Raw genomic sequence first — 21,490 nt, 5'->3', positions numbered from 1 at the left:
GCCAATGAAGAGAACACAAACTGCATTTCCACTCCTGGCTAATTAGTGTTAGGATGAAGAGCCAATTTTAGTGTCAACAGAGTAGATGACATGCTTTTTCACTGAAATAAGCCATTACAAGGGTCTTCACATCCCTGTGTATGTGTATCTTCATGTATATTCATTCTGCTCATTTTGGCACTGTAGTTAAGATATTTGTAATGACACAACTAAAGGATTTTAACAATAACAATTGTTAAAATCATAAGCTTGAAAGGTACACATCCCAGCAAGCTCTGCAGTCTACATTGCATTCCTCATTTTGACAGATGAATATTATAATGAGCCCACAATGTGCAGAAGCAGGAATGTAAGACAGAAAACGGAGGGTCCTATGGATGGACACCTGGGGAAGGTCAGATGCTCCAAAGACAGCATGCATGCTTCTTGTACAGCCAATAAAGTGTTTCGAGGCAGCCAACCACGTCATCTCTCAGATATGGCTGCTCATGCCTCTAGACGTGTTGGGTGAGCACCGAAAGAAGCTAGATGAGAATTTGGACCTCCAGCATGCAAGTAGCACCAGACACTCCTCTTTGGAAGTGCTTGGCTTGGATACCTACAAATATGAAGGCTGTAATGGGGGTCAGGAATTCTAAAAAGAATTAAGTCTTTGATGGCAAACAAACTAACCCACAGATCTGACAGGGCATGTGAGAACGAACAGAAAATTTAACAAGAAGTAGTGGTGGCACGAGAGCTGGCGTGGGAAAGCTTTCCAGTGGGGACACCACGCTCAGAGCCCTAGAGACGCCAAGCACTAGGTCAAGGTGGGATTTCGGGGAGACTAGAGTCCATGCAGTGAGGCTGGCCAGCAGCAGGCAGGGGAGCATGTCATGGGGAGAGAGCCACATGCACTTGAAGTCTCTACTGTTTCCAACCAGAGGCCCATCAGGGGTTACTCCACGGGGAATGGAGATGCCCCACAGCATTGTTTTGTTTCAACTACATTATAAAACTGGTTGAATCCATGGGTCAAAAATGATGGCACACTGTCATGGGTTCAACGGACTGGACCGGGTCTGTAAAAAGGGACTCTGGTTGGCCTGCACAGCACACAGGACTCATTAGCTGTAGTGCTGTGTAAATATTTAGTTTACCTCTTCCTCTTCGGGGTTTCCTCTTCTGTAAAAACGGGATGACAGCATTACCTAAGACATAGGACTGCTCTGATTGACTGAACTACAGCAGTTAGGGCCCAGGAAGCTAAACAAGCCAACTTGGAAAGGGGACTTCATCTTGCACAGTAGAGAATATTCAGCAACAAAATATTTTAAAATATTTTTAAATGATATGTAAGATACAAACTGCTCATTTATCTAGGTTCTGAAGAAACATATTTAGAAAAAGTAGAAGCTGCTTTTTGATCAAATTGCTATTTCATGCCTTTACATAAGTTGTCTAAAGAGATAATTAAAGTGAATAGTCTATAGCACTAAGAACTATTATAGTTATTGTTGGAAAATTCAATTAAAAATAGAAAAATTCAAAATAATTGACTTATGTGTTTTTAACTTTGTCTATCAAGGCAACATCATTTGCTTTATCAAAGTAACTTAACTAAAAACAAAAAACAAACTCAAACAGTGGTCTTTAAATGAAATTGCCAGAAGCTACTGGCCATGAAAGACTATTTAAAATTGCTTTAAATACATTTGGTACCACACAATCTCAGCAATGCTCTTTAGAATTTGTGTAAAGCAAAGTTAAAAAAACAACCACCACCTCCCTACTTACGTTCACATTTAAAATATAGTGACATGATTCACAGAAAATCACAGCCAGGGACAACTCTGAAAACGGTTAATTTGATAATCTTGTCTACATTTTAATGGAGCACGTTATAAAGAACTTGCAACAAAACAAGGATGATGCAGATTTAATGACTGACAGTTTCTATAAATCACAGGACCTCATTGCTGCGATTCACAAAATCGTTTCCCAAATATCAACGGCAGAACTCCGTCATACTGCAAAGAAATCCCTTTTCTGGCGCACTGGTTCCCCCTCTTCAGCACCCCTGGACGCAGAAATAGATGTTGACTTCTTCCTCCCCCCCCCCCCCGCACGTGTGCTCCTCACACCGGCTCCCCCTCTTCTGCGGGCGGCCGAGGAGGCTGCGTCCCCGCTCCGCTCTGCCCCGAGGATAACGGGACCGCGAGGAACACAGCCCGCCCGCCTGTACGCCCGTGGGTGCGCACGCGTGTCCCGTCTCCAACACAGTCCGGGGCCGCCTCGCAGCTCCCGGCAACTCGAGGTCCGACACGCGTGTGTGTGGGGGGGGTTCTGGCTCCCGGGGAAAACCTCCCTGGAGTCCCGCGGCGGGCGAGTCTGCGGCGCGGGCGCCCACGCCAGCATCACGAGCGGGATTCGGACTCGCCCGAGCCTGGTCCGACGGCCGGGTACTCCCCCCACGCCACCCCTCGGTCCGCAAGGTGGGCGCCGTGCCAGAACGGGTCCGCCCCGCTTCTCGGTCCGGAGGCCAGCGCCGCCCCCCAACCCCCCACGCAGGCGCGCTCCGGGCCCGCCCCTCCCCCAACGGCGCGCTCTCCTCCCGATAGGGCGGAGCGACCCTCGGAAGGGGCGGAGCCACAGCCCTCGACGCGCGCACGCGCTTTCAGCCTCACGGCTACGTGTCGGGCCACGTGATGCCCACCCGAGAGTCCCCCAGTGAAGCAACAGGACGTTAAAAAAAAAAAAAAATTTTTTTTTTCCAGGGGTGGCGAGGAAGGTGAACAGAGAGGTTTAAAAAAAGACAAAAAGGAAAAAAAATCCCCAAACTATAGTAACGCGCGCAGCCGCGAGGCCGGGGCGGCGGCGGCGAGCGCAGCAGAGTCCCGCCGGAATTCCTCTCAGCCGACGCGCCCGACCGCGCCCGCCGCCTCAGCTACAGCGCGCCGACGAGCCAGCGCCACCGCCCGCGCCCCCCTCAGCCGAGACCCCGGCCCCGCGCAGGCCGCCGCCGCCAGCGCGCATCCCGTCCGCCGCGGGCCCGGCCCTCGTCCGTTCGTCCATCCGTCCGTTCGTCCCACCCGAGCGGCCAGGGGCAGGGGCGGCGGCGGCGGGCGGGAGCGCGCCCAGCCCCGTAACGGCCGCCCTGCGCGGCCCCGCCCGCCGCCCGCCCCCGGCCCTGCCCGCGCCCCTCCCCCCGCCGCCGCCGGCAGCGCCGCCTGAACTGAGGCGAACTCCGCCGCCAAGTGAGTGAGGAGGAGGAGAGCCGCGGAGGAAGAGGAGGAGCGCAGTCGGAGCGCGGCGGCGGCGGCAGCAGCGGCGGCGGCGGCAGCGCGGAGCGCCGCGGCGGACAGCACCGCAGACTCGCGAGCCTCGGCGCAGGCGGCGCGACCGGCCGACGAGCGGCCCCTCCGGCTCCTCGCGGCGCAGCGGCCCCCCGCGCCGCGCTCGGCCCGAGACCCGCCTCCGCCGCCGGCCTCGCGAGGGAGCCGCGCCGGGCGGCTGAGGGAAGCGGCGGCGGCCGCGGCGCGTCGGGCCGGGCGAAAGTGCCTGCGGGGGGCGGGCGGGCGCGCGGAGCCGGCCGCCCCGGGGCTCGGCGCGGGAGCCGGAGCGGGAGCCGGCGCGGAGCGGGACGCCGCGTCCCGAGCGGCCGGCGGCCGGAGCTCGCCCCCGCCCCTCCCTCCTCTCCTTCGGCGGCGGCGGCGGCGGCGGGCGGAGTGAGCTGCGGAGCCTGGAATATGGTCGGGGAAATGGAAACGAAGGAGAAGCCGAAGCCCACCCCAGATTACTTGATGCAGCTGATGAACGACAAGAAGCTCATGAGCAGCCTGCCCAACTTCTGCGGGATCTTCAACCACCTCGAGCGGCTGCTGGACGAAGGTGAGGCTCCCGACCCAGGGAGGGCACGGCGGCCCGGGATGGCGGGGCGGCGGGAAGGTCAGGCGGGCGGGAGGGCGCACAAAGGCAGCGCGGGCGGCTCGCGGCGGCCCGGGGCCGGGCCAGGCCCGAGGGCGGACCCGGGAGCGCGCGGGGCGGCGGGGCTGCGGCCGGCTCCCGACGGCGCGGCGGATAGGCGCCCCGCCATCCCGGCCGATCCGGCCCCGGCCACGCGAGTCTCCGAGCTCCGCCGCGCCTCGCCCGCGGAGCCCCGGCCGAGTGGGCTCGTTTCGGGGGAGTTGCGTGGCCCGCGGTACAGGAGTGGACTGAGAAACAACTGAAAAGTAGTGCTTATGTGGCCGAAGGCGAGGACAAAATGACAGAGCAGGGCACTTTTGTCCTTTGTTTAGGGAAGCGAGAACTGTTTGGGAGTTTAACTTCACTTTTTTTTTTGGTGGTGCTGGGGGGGAGGGGGGGTACGAAATACCGCGATGACAGACCTGAACGGAATCCGAGTTCGGAAGAACTGGGGCGGAGGGTTTAGCTCCCGGCGTATCCGCTGCCTGCGTTTGTAGGGCGGGGAGCTGGAAGTTTGGAAGGACGAGAATAAAATAGAGCAAAAGTTTGCTGAAGCCGATCTGGGAGCGCTGTGGGGAGCCTAGAATGACTAGAAGATGAATGCTGGTCAGCCCCGGAATTCCTTTAAGAACTTCTCACAGCAGCGACCTGGAGTGTTGGTCTCCAGTAGCCCTGGAAGTTTCCGTGGACTCCCGGGGCGGGGTGCGGGTGGGGGGGGGGGAATGGGACCAACAAGTCCATTTGGAAAATCGAGGAGTGGGGAGTTCCTTTGTTTTTTTAAAGTCTACGGGAGGACTGTCTAAAGGAAGCTGGAAACTGCTGTTGTGCAGATAACAATGGATTTTAGGGTCTTGAGAAGAATCTCGAAAATTTTCAAATGCAGCTGGAGAAATCACGCTTAAGGAGCTGGCGTGTCAGGGAAGAACAAAAGACTGTGAACATCTCCTACCTAAAAGATGGTTGAAGATTGGTCCTCACAGCTTCTATTGGGCGGGAGCCGTAGGCAGGACTTAAAAGAGAAAACACTCGGGGATTCGTATAAACGTGCGACAGTAACGCATCGAAAGGGGCATTTTCCACTGTTGGGTCCGCGTGTCTGTTCGGATGCCCCGGAGAAAACTTGAGTTGCCCCTTTAAGGGGTTTAGCTTTTCCTATTTGTACTGGCATTTGAAAGATTGTGGAGGCAGAAAACTTTCTGGAATGTCAAAAAAAAAAAAAAAAAAAAAAAGGCTGGAATTCTTAAATTGAGTATTTCCGAATGTGAGCGCTAAGGGGCGCCAGTTATTTTTTTTTAACGTTGGGCATGTTTGGAACAAAATTGTGTAGCTCACTTAATAATCTGACCTATATTGAGTTCAGTAGAAACTTCAATTTTATGTCTTTATCCATAAATAAGATTACAGAGAAAACACCTAATACACTGGATTGGTTATTTTCGTGATATTAGTGTCCAGTTTATCTTGAAAGAGTTTTTAAAAGTACAGTCTATGGGCAATCTCTTACACAACTAGACAGCATTTTAAAATGAATTAAAATGCATTCTTAAAATGCTCTGTATACTCAAGTGACCTAGTGGAGATTATAAAAGTTTGGGTATGCCGTGCAGAAAACTAGTAGTAGAAGTTTCTTCGGTTAGTTGTAAAAGAATGCTTATGTGGTCTTTCAGACTACTCAGAAATAACTGCCTTAGTTTGAGGGTGGCGTAAGTCTTCCAGCTGGAGGAATTTCAATTATGTCATTATTTCTGCTCAGGCTTGTTTATTTCTCTCTGGCGAGAAATAGTAACCCTTTGAGTTTCAACTGTAGAAGAAAGCTAGTGTAACATTACAGTGTTCAAAGTAATGCTTTTCCCCCCTTTTTTCTCGTCTCTCAACTCATTCTGTCTCTACTCAGTCTCTGCATCAGGCCAGTGTAAAGAGAGCTTCAGTGCTGTAGGTAGTGTTTACAGTAGACAGCAGAATGAGTAGGAAGTGATTGTTTTCATTAAACCAGAACAAACCTTGCAGGAAAGGGGCTAGTCCTTAATGTGTTATAAGCGTTTTCCTGTACTTCTTAGTCTTATTATAAATTTAATTTGACATGAAGATACTGGTTTCTTAAGTGCACCATCATAATTTTCTTGTTAGATGACTTAATTGTGAAAATTGGCAACTTGTGCTTTCCCCCTTGTGGCCTCCTCATTGTCCAAAACAAATTAATCATGACTTCTGTTTGTGGTTAGGGATTACACTTTCTTTTGTCTGTAATGCTTGACAGAAAAATTACTTTTAAATTCAGATAAAACTGTTTCACTTTAAGGATTCTACTGTTGAATGACATTAAGATAGTCTGCTCTCTGATAATTAGGAATTTTGAATGAGACTCTCTAGCACTTTTATTTGTAAAACACTTCAAACAGTGAGCTTTTGATATAGTTCCTGTTTGAGAATTTTCAGTCTGCTAGTGAGGAATGAAGGATTCTGTTGTTTTATGCTTGTTAAAACTTGAATGATACAAAAAGAGTGCTCTGATTGTTGCCAGCATAAAGTAGCCTGTGGTCCATAATTAGCCAGGTAGTCAGCCCTTGCCTTGTTGGCTCTTGATGCCGCTCGGTGAGTTGTGTCAGTCTTCCCCTAGTGTCTTCGTTCAGCAGGGATATTTTTTAAATTTGAAAATATATTTTAGGCCGAGTACGTTCTGAAATAAAAGATATAACTTGAGTTAATACTTCTAAGACATAAAGAATCTTTCCTTAAAGGTTAGCCCAGGATTACAAATAAAATGTGGGTCTTAAACTGCTTTCTCTTCAGATTTTAGCTGACTCCTCCCGGTACTATCCCTAGAAAAGAACAATTGCAAATTATTTTAATAAAGATTTACAAATTATTTTTAATAAAGATTTTTCTTTGCCGTGGAAGTGAAAATCTTAAAGTAGTTGGATGCAAAACATGTTTTTAAAATAAACATTTTATAATTTAGTGTTGAAAATGAGCAACAGTGAATAATAGAAAAATATCAGTAGAGGAGAAGGAAATGTGATACTTATGCATCACATTTTACAGTTTTAATTCACTAGGCAGACTTACGGATGAGAGAAGCTGCTTCTATGAGGATGAGAAGTGTGGTTTGAGGGGAAAGGGCAGTTTGAGGCTTTATGGAAGCTATCAGGAGACGTGAACAAGTATGTTAGATTTTGCATTAGTGGTTTGGAAATGTTTTCAATTTTCAGATAATCCCTTCTTATAATAAAATTTCCCACTCTTTTAAAATATGAGAATATTTTTAATTAAAATTGACTTTGCTAGTTACTTTCCATATTCATGTTTGTCTTTGAAGATGTGGCCATTGTTGCACGTTACACCTTTTTTTAAATTTTAGTTTCCTTTTTTTTTTTGAGAAACTTGTTTGTTCATAAATGCTATGGCTTAAAACTTTACATGCTGTAGATATTGAGAGGGATTAGGTTATATAGTTTGTTAAATTTTTAGTTTTTGTCTAAAAAACAACTCATGTTGACTGTAGGTGTTATTTGTGACATATTTTACTTAAGGTGGGGTAATTTAACCTGTTCTTTGGGAGCTAAGGCACTGCTTTGTAATCCACTAACAGTTGTAGCAAGCTAGTGTTGGTCACCGGTTCTCTCCTGTATGCTCCTTTTGTGAATACAGTGGGAAGGACAGAAGGACCATCTGCGTCTCAGCTAGGTCTGCTAGGTCGTTACTATGCTTTCACACTGTTCTCAGGAACCTTGGCTTCTACAGAGCAGGAGGGTGGCTGGGGCTTTAAGCTGTATCTGGTTTACATGGTTCATAGTTAAGGTTGTACTGTTAAAGGTACACACAATTGAGTTTGTACTAGAAACTATAAACTCTGGTATCCATGTTTCCCAGTGTATATGATTGTATCAATGCCTTTTCTGAAATGAATATGAGGGTATCAAGGTACAAATTTTCGATTTGATTGAGAGTGAATGTGTGCCATGATAGGGACCTTCAGAGCTGTGTCCCAGATCTGCGTTTGACCTTTTAGGTGGTTTCTGAACATTATGTGTCCTTGTTAATTGTGGCCCTGCCACTGTCCTGGAGCCAGAGTTTCACTAGTTTCTTATCAGATCAAGTGGTTTCTAGTATCCCAAAGGGAAATAGAGCCCTGTGACAGAGTAAGACAAGTATAATAACTGTTACTGAGACCTTAATAAAATGGGGGCGGGGAGTACTTTTCCCAGCTAGTCTATTTAGATAAGTTTTTATTTTTCTTTTTGTTATTTGTATTAGGGAATTAATTAGACCATTTGATTCTATGGACAGCTTTTTATAAACATAGTGGAACTGCACTTTTATTTGAGGAATTCAGTGTAATGAATGTCGTTTGTTTGGTGCAGTTGTAAGCAGAAGTTACCCTCTGTCTGAAATGGAATGTGCTGTGACATTATTGGGTTTTGTTTGTCGTTAGCTCAAAAGATAATGCACTGAGCAACTGTCTGCTCTTAGTATGTCATCTGTTGGGAATAGCTAAGAATCTATTTTAAGGCTGAGGGAGGGATGATAGGGAAATGGACCCATGTTAGGAGGTCATGATTAGAGCTCTGTGCCAGTTTCTTACACGGCTGACTTGACCATTTCCTTTCCTCTCCTTTATTTGACTTTAAGACAAGAATAGGAATTTTCAGTGCAGGATTTTTTTTTCCCTTGCAATGAACTCTTTTAGGAAATTATATACCTTTATAAAAATTGACTTTTAAGCTTTAGGGGACTCGTGTTGCTTATTTGATGTCTAAGTAAGATTGCTTACAGCATTATTTTCATTAAATATAAAAGCAAAATAAATATAAGCACTAAACTTACAAATCAGTATAGTTTGTTAGGTTATTGTGGCTGTGTTAGGGAAAGGATCTATAAACACACCATTTTCTCTCTGGTGCTACTTTTTAGGTAGTTACCGCCATTGGAACTTAGATCTGATTTGTTTTTGTGTGCCTTGTTAGTGTCCAGTCAGAACTTGGAAACAGACATTCTAATGTTTGAATTTAAAAGCACATCACAACTTACTTCTATTGATTTCTAGTTTCTTTTAAAATGCTTCTAAACAAAATACATAAGTGAAATTAAACACTAATACTTTAAACACAAAGCAATTTTGTAGTAATTAGTGATAGCTCATGCTTTTTTTTCCCTCTTAAAAATCTCATCCACCCCTCCTTGTATTATCACTGTCTGTGGTATTTTTGAATAAAGTGAAATGTTGATTTTACTTTATTACTGTCAATGAGAGCAGGAATTAGAAGTATAAGATTCATTTGCTTAAGTAGGGTAAGTTTCTAGCCGTTCCTTATTCCAAAGCATAAATAAATAGTCCACAAATAGAAAAATCTCAAATCAGTGCTTAATTTTTGAAAGTTTTGACATTTTTGGAATTACATAGGTAACTTTTTAAAAGACATTTACTCCTAAAGTCAATATGTATAGGCCTTGCATCATTACTGCCATTTTTATAAACAGAATTTGTCAAGTTCAGGTTGTTTTGGATCCTCTTCAAAGGGAGTAAAGTGCCACAAAAACAGGAAAAGGCAGTTAACTACTCAGATTGGTTCTATATTGCAGTCATGATATAAAGAAAAGGCATGCTTGAGAGTGTGTAAATCTGTGTATCTTACAGGAAGACAAGCAGCTGAGTGCTGGTGACCTTCAGAGTGTAAGGCAGGAATCAGGTTTTGGAGGTAGTGACTAATTAGTTGGGTCAGGATCGAAAAGGGAGTCAGTTTTTAAGTTTGTTCTGCCTTAGTACAAAGCAAGTCATTATAGAGTCAGGGGCATGATCACCTTGGTCAGTAGTAAGTTATTATTGAGCTAATTTTATGATTTAGAATATATAGGGCAAAATTAAGCAAAAATAGTTACAGTCTTAAGAGTATACTTAAGAAAATAAGAAATTTTGGGGGCTAGAGAAATGATTCAGCAGTTGAGAACTGAATATTTTTCTCAGAGAACCTGGATTCAGTTCCCAGCACTTATACGATGGCTCACAAAAATCATCTGTAGGTCCAGGGGGATTGGTTGCCCTCTTCTAGCCTCTCTGAGTACCAGGCACTCAAGATACACAGTGCACAGTCAGATGTGCAGGCAAAATGCCCACACATAAGTAAAAATGGAAAAGAGCTGGATTTTTAGAATTGAAATGTTTCATAAGCTTCCATGTTATACTGTTTTCCCCAGTTTTAAAACGGTCTCATAAATAGTGTGGAAGGGAGTATAGGAATAATGGCAAGAAAGGCATTTCTGAGATGTGTTTTAGTGGAGAGAACATACTACTTCAGAACTTCTAGGGCCTGAGATCAGAAGGATGTAGATACAGCAGTCTGGAGAGGGTAAGCCAAGCTGTAGCAGAGGTGCTCAGGGTTCTTCATTCTGTATGCTGATTTGTTTTATGATGTGCCACTCTTGTAAGGGTTCTGAGAAGAAAGTTGCAGCATATTTCAATGCATTGAAAAAGTGTTAGTGCTTCCAGTTGTAAACAGAAAGAAAACGGAAGTAATTTTTGCCAGTTCTATCCCATGTTGGACTTTAACAGATTACTGTCAATTTTGGAACTAGAATACATAGTCTTCCTAAAATAGCTGAAAATAATACCTTTTTTTTTTTGACAATTGAGATTCTAAAAGTTAGAAACTAACGAAGTGCTTAGATGATTTAAATGTACTTGAACTTTTATGTAACCAAAGGATAGAGAGCCTCAGTTCTTAAAATAATATTCTACAAATGAATTCTGTTTTTTACTACTTATTTACTACTGCTGCTATCTTTATTATTGTTATTTTAATAACTACTTAAAGGAAGCAATATTTCTGATTAAAAGATTTAATATAGATGTTTAATATTGTTAAGACTTTAAAGCCAGGAACTTAAGTGTGCTTCAATTTTTGATCTGCATAAAGCTTGTTTGTTTGTCTTAAATCAGGAAGATAACTGGAGAATGACACTCTAGAACAACAGATCTCAACCTTCCTAATGCTGTGACACTTTAATACAGTTCCTCATGCTGTTGTGGTCCCCAGCCATAACATTTCGTTACTACTTCATAAATATAATTTTGCTACTTATGGATCATAGTGTAAAATTTGATATGCATGATATCTGACCCCTGTGAAAGAGTTGTTTGACCTCAAAGGGGTCATGACCCACACTTTTCTAAGGGGAGATGATTGTGAGTTGGGAAGTAGGTGTGCTGTATTCTGTGTCTTATTCCCATGCCAATATATGGAGGATAAGTAACTGTTCATTTTTAATTATATTTAGAAAAATGAAGTAGAAGGCTTGGTTCTTTGTCAGTGGTGTTACAGTAATTTTATTACTTAGATGCTGTATATGCTAAGAATTGAATCTAGAGCCTCATGCATGTTAGACACTCAGCAAATGCTGTGTCATTTGTTTTATTCTTATAAATGGAATTAACTTCCTTTCCAAACAATCCATATTCTGAGGTAGAAGGATATAATATGCGGAAGACTGCTTATACAAGACATTTCTGTCGACATGATTAAATTTTATTTCAGAGATTTTTTTCCCTTCTCTCGAGACAGGGTTTCCCTGTAGCTTTGGAGTCTGTCCTGGAACTAACTCTGTAGACTAGGCTGGCCTCAAACTCAGAGAGATCTGCCTGTCTCTGCCTCCTGAGTGCTGGAATTAAAGGCGTGTGCCAACACTGGCTGGCTATTTCAGAGATCTTTAGGGGTGTGCTGAACTGTTGGATTTTTGGGGTGTATCATAGTGAACTTGTGTGCAAGCTAAGAAAAACACACGGCATTATGAGCCTATGTAGAAACTTGGCTCCGAGTTGAAAAGTGAAACATTTGTGTATGGTTGACTGATTCCAATCCTTTTCTGCACGATGCTGGGGAACCTAGAGCCAGCCACATAGTACATAAGCCCCTTCCTGCAAACTACAAAACAGAGAGGGAGGGAGGGAGGGGAGAAGAGGAGAAGGGGAGGGGGGGGGAGAGAGAGGGGGGGGGAAGGAGAGGAAACGCACGCAGGTAGATCTCAACCCAGTTTTGGTTACTGAAGAGAGAATTGAACTATTTTTTATTTCTAAGTGAAAGTTGAAAAGAGTGAAGAAACTCTTTGCTTTTGTTGACTCTTTGGAATTAATTGGCTTGGCTTGGTGAGATGTTTGTGAAAGTGATGTGTTACATATGTGTTACCAAGCATAGTGAGGATTTTCTGAGAATCTTACTATAGCCGATGTGTTCTGCTTCTGCTGAACTATATTTTCAGTATTGAATAAAATACAGTAGAAATACATTGGTATTACATTCTTAAATTTTGTATTTTTCAAAATTAATGTTTTCTCATAGTGACACCACAGTAACAAAATAGATTAATGTGTAAACAGTTAATATTTGGATTTTTGTAATTGCATCTAGGATGTTCTTTATACCTGCAGTGTCCAAACCAAATCGTTGAATTTTGTTAAATTGCCTCACTTTACCTTCTATGTTCCTTTATGCTTTGTATCTTTAGTATGTTTAGTAGTTAAATATTTATTTATAGTTTGGTATTTGTTTTATATGTTTAACATAGGGTCTTTGCTTTGTATATCAGACTAGCTTTGAACTCATGTAGTGCCGAATTTTAGTAGTGCCTCACATTTGTGATGATCCTCCTGCCTGAGGCTCTGAAATGGAGAATGCCATGGCACTTGGTTTAGGAAGTTAGATTTAAAGGATATATCAGAGGTGTTGCTGTGTTCTTTAAGTTGTATCACATGAGTAGAGACAGTAGTCAGTTTCACTATTAGTGAAACTCGGATGGTTTTGTTTTGTTTTTGAGACAGTGTTTCACTGGTACTCACCCTGTAGACCACTCTGGACTTGAGCTCAGAGATCCGCCTGCCTCTGCCTCTGTAGTGTTGGCATTAAAGGCGTGCCCCACCACCCAGCTAGATTGTTTTCTGAATCTTGATTAGAGTGCAGTATAAGAGGTATAAGAGTCTGGGTGATCCGCCAGTAAAACAAAGTGTTTTCGTTCTTTCTTTCTTTCTTTCTTTCTTTCTTTCTTTCTTTCTTTCTTTCTTTCTTTCTTTCTTTCTTTCTTCTTTTTTTTGAGAGAAAACACACATTGCATTTCTGATACACAGTTGCATCCGTTTTCCCAAAAATGATATGTCAGTCTTCTTTAGAGCTGCAAAGATTGAATCATGAATATAGACCACATTTTCTTTATCCATCTCTCTGTTGTGGGATGCCTCGGTTGGCTTCATAATTTAGGATTTGTCCATAGTGCTGCATGTGACACCAGTGTGCAGATGTCTCTGATTTGTGCTGCTTGAAGTCCTTTGGTGAACACCTAGGAGAGGCACCGCTGGGTCATATGGTAGGCCTAGTTAAAAACTAAGGTTTATTTTTGGTTTTGATTATAATTTTACTCAGCTATAGGTATGATTTATGAACCATTCATGCTGTGGTCTTACAGGTTGCTAATCTCCCTGAATTCATTTTATTAGAATTTCCACCATGATGCTTTCCTCATTCTAAGCAAAGCTATCTAGATTTATTATTTAGTTATATAGATTTGCTTGCTGCTCTGTGGTGACCTTTTATAATCAGCATTATACGTACAAGTTGTGGTTATGGGTAATCAGATTGGCTCCTTTATCTTGTGGAATGTTTCTTGCTTTTTTGGGCAATGTATTCTTCAACTACCCTGAGTATGTTTTCTGCTTCATATATAAAATTAGCCTTTTCACTAATATTCTTTGCAGTTCTGAATGTTGTTACAGACTTGTATTTAAGCGCTAACAGTATTATTGTTCGTGTTAGATAATTTTTAGGCTATGTTTTGTGAATGCACTAGGTAATATTTTATTTTGTGTTTGCATATTTTGATTGTTTCATGGCAGTTTTAGCTTTTTTTTTTTTGCCCACACCAGAGTAATATATATTTTTTTAATTTTATGTGTTTCGGTATCTCATCTTCATGTATATCTGTTTACAACATGTGTGCCTGATGCCCACAGAGGCCAGAAGAGGGTATTGGACCCCCTAGAACTAAAATTACAGTTTTAAGCCACTAAACGAGTGCTTGGGATCAGGTTTGAGTCCCCTGGTAGAGCAGTTAGTGCTCTTAACCACTGAGCCATCTCTCCAGCCCCCAAACAATATTCTTTTTTTTTTTTTTTTGAGTGAAAGCTCATGATTTTATTGTCTTCATAACAAGATCAGGCTTAGAACTGGATCACTTGGCCCTTTCTCTTCTTATCACCTCCCAGTTCAAAATGCTTGCATCTCTTAATAGCCAGCATCCTCTTAGATCTGCAGTTGGGCTCCACAAATTCCAGTCTCAGCACAATCTTTGTAGTTTTTGCCTTTTTGCGGAAAAAGGCTTAGTCTGCCCACCATGGCCACTCTGTTTCCTGTCATAACGCCGCTTTCCCTGGGCATACAAAGAATATTTGCCCTTCTTGTACTGGGTCACTTTGGGGTTGGTGCTTGCCACATTTCTTGCAGAATGTCCGGCGGGTCTTAGGAACGTTCACCATGTTGGCGGGTGCGATATTGGCACAGAAAGAGGGAAGGCCCCCCAAATAATAATCTTTTTTTTTTTTTTTTTTGGTTTTTCGAGACAGGGTTTCTCTGTAGCTTTGGAGCCTGTCCTGGAACTAGCTCTTGTAGACCAGGCTGGCCTCGAACTCACAGAGATCCGCCTGCCTCTGCCTCCCTAGTGCTGGGATTAAAGGCGTGCGCCACCACCGCCCGGCCCAAATAATATTCTTGATGGTGGCATAAGTGCTTACTTGATTCTTTCTACTGTGTAAAGGAGATACTCTCAAAATCAAAGTCAGGAAACTGCTAAGTAAATTAAAATTTTCTTGTTTATTTTATACATTGCAAATTTTATATATAACTAGTGATTCATATTTCTGGTTTTTTTTGCTTTATTTTATGTGTATTTTTTTAGTTTTTTTTAATTAAATCTTGCTGTTGACCTTTTGATGCCTACATTTGCTGTGTAAGATCTTTTATTCTATCATTTTTAGTAGCTTTTAACTCAGACCTATCAGAGATAAGGACAACAAATATCTTTTAAATGAAAAGTGTGTGTGTTTGCGTGCTTGTGTGTGTGTGAGATAGAGAGAAATATGGAGGTATGATCCATACCATATTTTAAAAGAAGAAAGTTTTCTCTTTAAACCAGTGCTTTGTAACTTAATCACTAAGATTAGGAACAGAATAGAAAATACCAGGAAAAGAGTTTTTATTGCTAGTGAAAATTATTTACACTTTTAAAGTTGTATGCGGTAGACAAGCCTCCTTGGTAGAAATGAAGCTTTGAAGCTGTTTTTCTCTAGCTGTAGAATCTCTACTGCAACCTTTTTTCGTTAAGAATCCTTAACAGTAAGGAACTTACATTCCAGCAGATGGGGATGTCAGTACACACAAGAGCATTTAGTGACTAAAATGTGTTGGGAAGTGATCTGTCAGAAAAGAACCTTTTATTCTTTACCTTGGAAGGGGCGCTCAGGATGAGTTGCAGTTGCTTGTACTTCCATTGTGGAGTGTGCCTAAAGTATATCTTTAAGAGACTGTATGTTGGCTATTTAATGTAACTAGCAGATAGATTACACATTTTTTCCCTGCAATGTTTTCTGTTTTATATCATTGAAAGGATGTTGGGGTGGGGTAACTAAGCTACATACTAAGCACAGCATTTGGGCATAATCCATACAGTTCCGGATCTTAGATCAAGTGATTGTTGTTTGGTAATGTCAGAAAAAAATGAGTCATAGCTCACTCTTAAGTTTCATATGAAGAGAAAGTTCTCAGGATCATAGTTTATTACAGCTGTAAAAAGTTATCAGCAGTTAACCCGTCATCTTATCTCACTTTATTGTCAGTTTATAGCATTGTAAGATTTCTTGTCTTTTTTTTTCCTTAAGTAAATATTATATATTTTGTTTTAAAATGTGTCTTACAGTTACTGAAAAATGCTGTTTGTTACTGATTGGAAAATATGTGCCTTTTTCAAGTTGATAACATTTAAATTGTTTTTTATAGTTTATTAGTTTTCTTCCAGCTGTATAATATCATTGTTTCTCAGTCACTAGAAATTAAACTCCCAGTATAAGGCGAGAATGTGTCTTTTGTTCCTTTGTTTTTATGTGGAGACCTAGGGAGGAGGAAGAACCTGTCAGGAACCTTGGTATAACTATACCAACTTGCATTTTAGATGTTGATTTCTTTTTTCTGTGATTCTTATAATATATAGAATTGAATGCAGAAGTTTTCAATTCAGTTTTGGTAGGAGTAGTGCTGCATTTATCTTGAAAGGGGAGAAGAGTAGATGAGAATGCTCAGTTTGCCGTGCAGTGTGTTGTGGCACAGTTCTGAGTGGGGTGTGGGGGCATAGGCTGGAGGATCTCTGAATTCGAGGCCAGCCTGGTCAACCTGGTGAGTTCCAGGTCAGCCCAAGGACTAAGTAGAGAAACCCTGTCTCAGCAACAAAGACAAAAGAATGGTAAGTTTGATGTGCGTATTTTGAATATTTCTGTAAACTTCTGAGGAACTTGAATTCTTTCTTCTTACTAATTAAAAGTTGTTGGAAAGAACTAGACAGATTTGTTTTATTCTAAACAAATATTCCTTCTCTTAAGAAAAAAATTTAAATATCAGTTAAAAAGTGAAAAACCACATATAATTAATAGGTACTGAGTTTTGGTGAATTTCCTTCTAGGCCTTAATAATGGATGTGATAAAATTGAGTTCCTGCTGAAATAGTATCCCTGTGTGTTGTTTCTTTAAAACAAAACAAACAAACAAACAAAACTCACAGTGAACATTTTCCCCTGTGTATCTTCTAGCTCCATTTCTCGTTGTTGTTGTTGTTGGCATTTGATGTCGTCAAAGTGTATTAGTTACTGAAGCTGGTGGGTTTTTTGTTTTTTGTGGTGTAGTGGTGATTTTTTTTTTTTTTTGACATACCACTTTGCTTTTAGGATACTTCTGTATATAATGTAAATGATTTCAGAAGTCTTTTACTAAGTCTCAGAAAGCCTTTAGTTACTAAATATTGTGATTGGGCCAGTGAACACCAAATTTATAGTGTGCAATGCATTTAATGTGTTTTTGGTGCATTAAGTAGAAAGTGATTATTGTGATGTAGTGTTTTGAATTGCAGAGAACCTTATTTCACATACTAATTTTTAGTGTTTAACATACTGAAACTTTATTGTATTAAAAGTATGTGTGGGAAATTATGAGGGATGTATGAAAGCTTCAGAATTGTTCCGTAGTTACTGAGTAGTTAAAGTAACTAAAACAAACTAAAGCCTGGTGCTAGAAAGATTGCAGCTTTAGTCTGGGAGGTTCTCCAGTGAAAAGAGGTGGGCTTGGTGTTCTTAGAGGACTTAGAGGATTTAAGTAGAGAAGAGTTATGGGATGTGCACTAAACCCAGGAACAACATTATGAGTATAAATAGAATAAATAGTTCTCTGTGAATTTAACTTTAAATACCTGGAGTTTATGCTTTAAGAGGTAACACAAGAGCTGTTGAATGTGTTTTCTTTTCATAGCTTAGTTGTTTCCCCCTTGACCTGCCTCCATATATCTGCTTTGAATCTAGGCTTTCTTTAGTTTTAAGAGCATTCAGTTTTAGTGCAATGCCTTAATGTGACAAGTTGCTGTACTTGCTACTGCTGTTTTTCCCTTTCAGATTTTTTTTCCCCTTTGGTTTTGTCTCCTTTGGGGTACTGGGATATCTTACTTTTGAGGGAATCAGGGAGACAGGGTCTCATGGCTGGCCCTGAAGTCACTGTGTAAACTAAAGGATCTGGTAGAGTGGTGACCTAAGGCTTTGGGTTTAATCTGCTCTCAAGCAAACGATTGGTGTGTTTGTTTGTTTCCCACAGAAATACTACAATTCTGAAGTTTTGGAATTGAAAAGAAATTTGCAACTCAGTCACAAAAGTATGAAGAAATTTTATAGTCTAGACCTGGGTTTCTCAACCTTCCTAATGCTGTGACCTTTTAATCCATATGGTTCCTCATGTTGTGGTGACTCCCCCCCCCCCCCGTTATAAAATTATTTTTGTTGCCACTTCATAACGATTTTCTTAAGTAATGAATTATAATGTAAATATTTGATATATTGGATATCTGGTATGTGTAGGATATCTGATACATGACCTCTATGAAAGAGTAGTTCAACTCAAGTTGAGAATCATCGGTTCTAGACAGTTTTCAGGAATGGTAGTTTGGCTCTTCTGCAGAATGTAGCTAAGTAATACTATTAGCAAGTAAGAGTGCCTGTAAGCCTAAATTGTTAAGGAGAATTTTGTTTAACTGTTAATTTATGCTATGTAGCGGTCTACCTTCAGATGTGAAGTCTCAATTATTTTAAATTTTATTACTTAACACATCTCCCAAGTCTTATTATTTTTAACTTTTTCCAACTAGGGACAAAATTAAGCATCCACTGTACAAACTCATACTATCATTAAACCAATGTTGAAACAAAGACAAGATGCTCTTGTTTATGGTGATAGTTTCTGTTGCGGTTGCCACCTGACTACTTTTAGTACCATTTGTGTTGATGGTCTGTAATGACTATGCTTTGTAGACAAGATGAAGCTTCCCTAAATTTTGAAAGGTGTGATAACTTGAGAGATGTCTCTTAAAGCATATTATGTTTTTTTTTTCTCTTGACTTAAAAATATAGAAAGGGGAAGTGAGGACTGAGAGTCTGTATCCATTGCTTTGCATATTCAAGGTCCTATGTGCAGCCCAGTACTGGGTTGGATGAGTATATAGAAAGTGAAATGTGTTGGATAGGAGAATAATAGTAATTAAGGAAGATCAAAAGTAAGATATGAGTTTGAAAAACCCAGGTTAGTTTTTAGGTTAAGGTTCGCCTGAGGCATCTTACTGGATGCTAGGGATATAGCGATGAGTGAGATGCAGTGATCTGGAGATGATTTCCCAGAACATGCCCAATTGTAGCTAGAAACTTTTCTCTGTTCTCTCTGGTCCCACAGAATCTGTTTCTCTCTCACCCGCTGGTCCCTGCAGCTGCTTTAAAGTGATCGTTCGGAGCCTTAATATTAGTCCCTGCAGCTGCTTTAAAGTGATCGTTCGGAGCCTTAATATTAGTTATAATTGTTTGGCCAATGACTCAGGCTTCTTCTGGCTAGCTCCACGTATAAATTGACCCACTTAAAAAAAATAATCTGTGTATTGCCCCATGCCCTGTGGCTTACTTACTGGTAATATTCTTGGATCTTCTTAGACAACTGCTGGCATTTCCCTGACTTCGCCTTCTTTCTCCGGTCTCTCTGTATGGATTTCCCACCCAGCTGTATTCTGCCCTCCTGTAGGCCAAATCAGTTTTTTTATTAATTAATGGTAATATACAGAGGGCATCACCCAACTTTAAGGAAATATCTTATTTTCTAGCAGGAACATGACCATTTCTTTGAGGGACATATGTTTTATAATCTGATAATTCTTCTTTCTAAAGTTTAACTTAATGTGAGGTTTAGTTTTTTTTCTTGTCTTTACATTCTAAAATGAAAATACCAACTATGTTATTTGGCTTGCTAGCCAAGTTTGTTAAATGCTAGTTACCTAGCTAATCTTTAAAATACTAAACTTCACAAATGAGTAAGATTGTTTTTCTAAATATATTAACTAGTTTAAATGTAACTATTTGAGAAGTATTTCTTTTCTGACTCCTCTTCCCCAAGTATATCTTCTTTGTAAAGGAACTGTAGAGCGTTATGTAAACATTTGTCTTTGACTATTGGCTATGTGCCCAGATGATAAAAGTTAAACTCTTAAGCCATGAACTTGTAAACAATGAAATAAAAAGATAAGCTTTTAATTTGTCTTTTTTTGGACTTTGGAAATATTCTAGACTCTGACTTCATCTTTGCAGTTCTTTACAAATTTCATGTTTGGGAGCAAGGAGAATTATACCTCTGTAGTAGAACGCACCCACCTGTTAGTACACTAGTGGTTTTCATCTCTATCATGGCAAAGTAAGAGAAAATTAAGTTAAAAATTTAAAATTAAAACATTGAAAACTGAATGTTTAGTTATATTTTCTCTAAAAGCCTTAAAGCATGATATTTCCATAGAATTTAGTTTCCTTAGGTTGAACAATTGTTACAGATTTTTCTCTGTGTGATAGGGTACTGCAACTGGTTGAGGAAGTTAATGTTTGAATGGATATGATGGTTTCCCTAGAAAGATCTTGCTGTTAGCAGTACAAAATGTTTTTCTTATAGTTCCTGTGCAGCAGGCCATGGAATAAAGCACATTTTTATAATAAAGGTGATGAATTTAATCACAAACTGGCAGCCAAATGGAAACTGCAGGCCTTGATAAGGGGAGAAAATTGCCTATAAAGCAACTCTTGAGAGAAGAGGCTTTAAATTTATCCACCCATTTCAACATTGAGGAGAACAGGAATCAGAGGATACTTTGTTTGCCTGCTTAGTTCAGATGAATGACATTTGAGCTTTTTACTTAAGCTAGAGACAGTTTATAGTTCCTTAAGCTTAGGCTTTAGGAATACACTTGCTTTTTATTAAATATTTTAAACATGGTTGCCGTTTCAGTACTTGATATTTCTGATGAATTAAAATCCTTTTACTACTATGCTTGTATTTCATGTTTCTTCTGTGTATATGAGAAACTGCACTATGTATGTGAGAAAGCACACTTTGTATAAGAAACTTATTGAATGCCATTGGTCATTACTTTAAATTTTTTGAGTTCTTTGAGAATTTTGTACATTGTATTTTGATAATATTCATTTTCTTCCTCCATCTCTTCTCAGATCATTTAATATCCACTCAACTTTGTGTCAAAAATCTTAAGAACCCATCACATTTTATAGGTGTCAGTACTATTTTGTGTTGTACCTACTTATGCTATAAAATGTGAGCATAATGGTGGAACTTCTATTATGGGAATCTAAGCTCATTTTCTTTTATTTACTCTAAGTGATTAATTCTTATCATTTCTGAGGAATAACACAATTCCTGATAAACTATAGAGTATTTGGAGTGTTTGACTCTTGAGTTTTGTTTGGTACATTGTAGCATGCATTTTGAAATACCTTCCCTAAACATCCATGATATACATTAGTAGATGGCTATTTTAGATTCAGAGAATTATTTGTGACAAGTGAAAACTGAAACCCAACCAAGGATATTAAATGTTCTAAACGTGAAAGTGCTGATGCAAAACCTAAAAAGTTGTTAACCATAAAATTATTAAGCTGGGTGTAGTGGTACACACCTTTGATCCCAGCACTTGGAAGGCAGAAGCAAGGTGGATCTTTGAGTTCCAGGTTGTCTGGCCTATGTGTGAATTCCAGGACAGCTAGGGCTACACAGTGAGAGTTTGTCTTGATCACCCCCTTCAAAAAAGCAAAAAACCAAAATAAAACAAAACAGCAACAAAAAATGGGGGGATTTAAAATTAAAATATTAAAAGTGTGGGATTTTAAAGGGAAATAAAGTTTATTTTGAGGTTATTAGATTAATTTATTAGATTTTTTTTGAATATA

At 40.8% G+C, this 21,490-nt stretch overlaps 1 protein-coding gene across 6 annotated transcripts in view; it reads left to right on the top strand.

The window, feature by feature from the left end:
* Positions 1 to 3,224: 3,224 nt before the first annotated feature.
* The window catches only part of Qki (QKI, KH domain containing RNA binding), a 111,449-nt gene continuing 93,183 nt past the window's right edge, over positions 3,225 to 21,490 (top strand). For 3 of the 6 annotated variants that reach the window (XM_057794816.1, XM_057794835.1, XM_057794826.1), the window contains exon 1: positions 3,225 to 3,870. In XM_057794816.1, the coding sequence (XP_057650799.1) occupies positions 3,729 to 3,870 (142 nt within the window). In that variant the 5' untranslated portion in view covers positions 3,225 to 3,728. The remainder of the gene's footprint in view (positions 3,871 to 21,490) is intronic. The other 3 variants (XR_009058769.1, XM_057794789.1, XM_057794805.1) reach the window with 1 other exon arrangement.

Source organism: Chionomys nivalis, chromosome 2 (genome assembly GCF_950005125.1).
Source record: "Chionomys nivalis chromosome 2, mChiNiv1.1, whole genome shotgun sequence".
Lineage (NCBI taxonomy): Eukaryota > Metazoa > Chordata > Mammalia > Rodentia > Cricetidae > Chionomys > Chionomys nivalis.
Note: the sequence above shows the minus strand (reverse complement) of the source record. Positions and strands in the feature narration are given on the sequence as shown.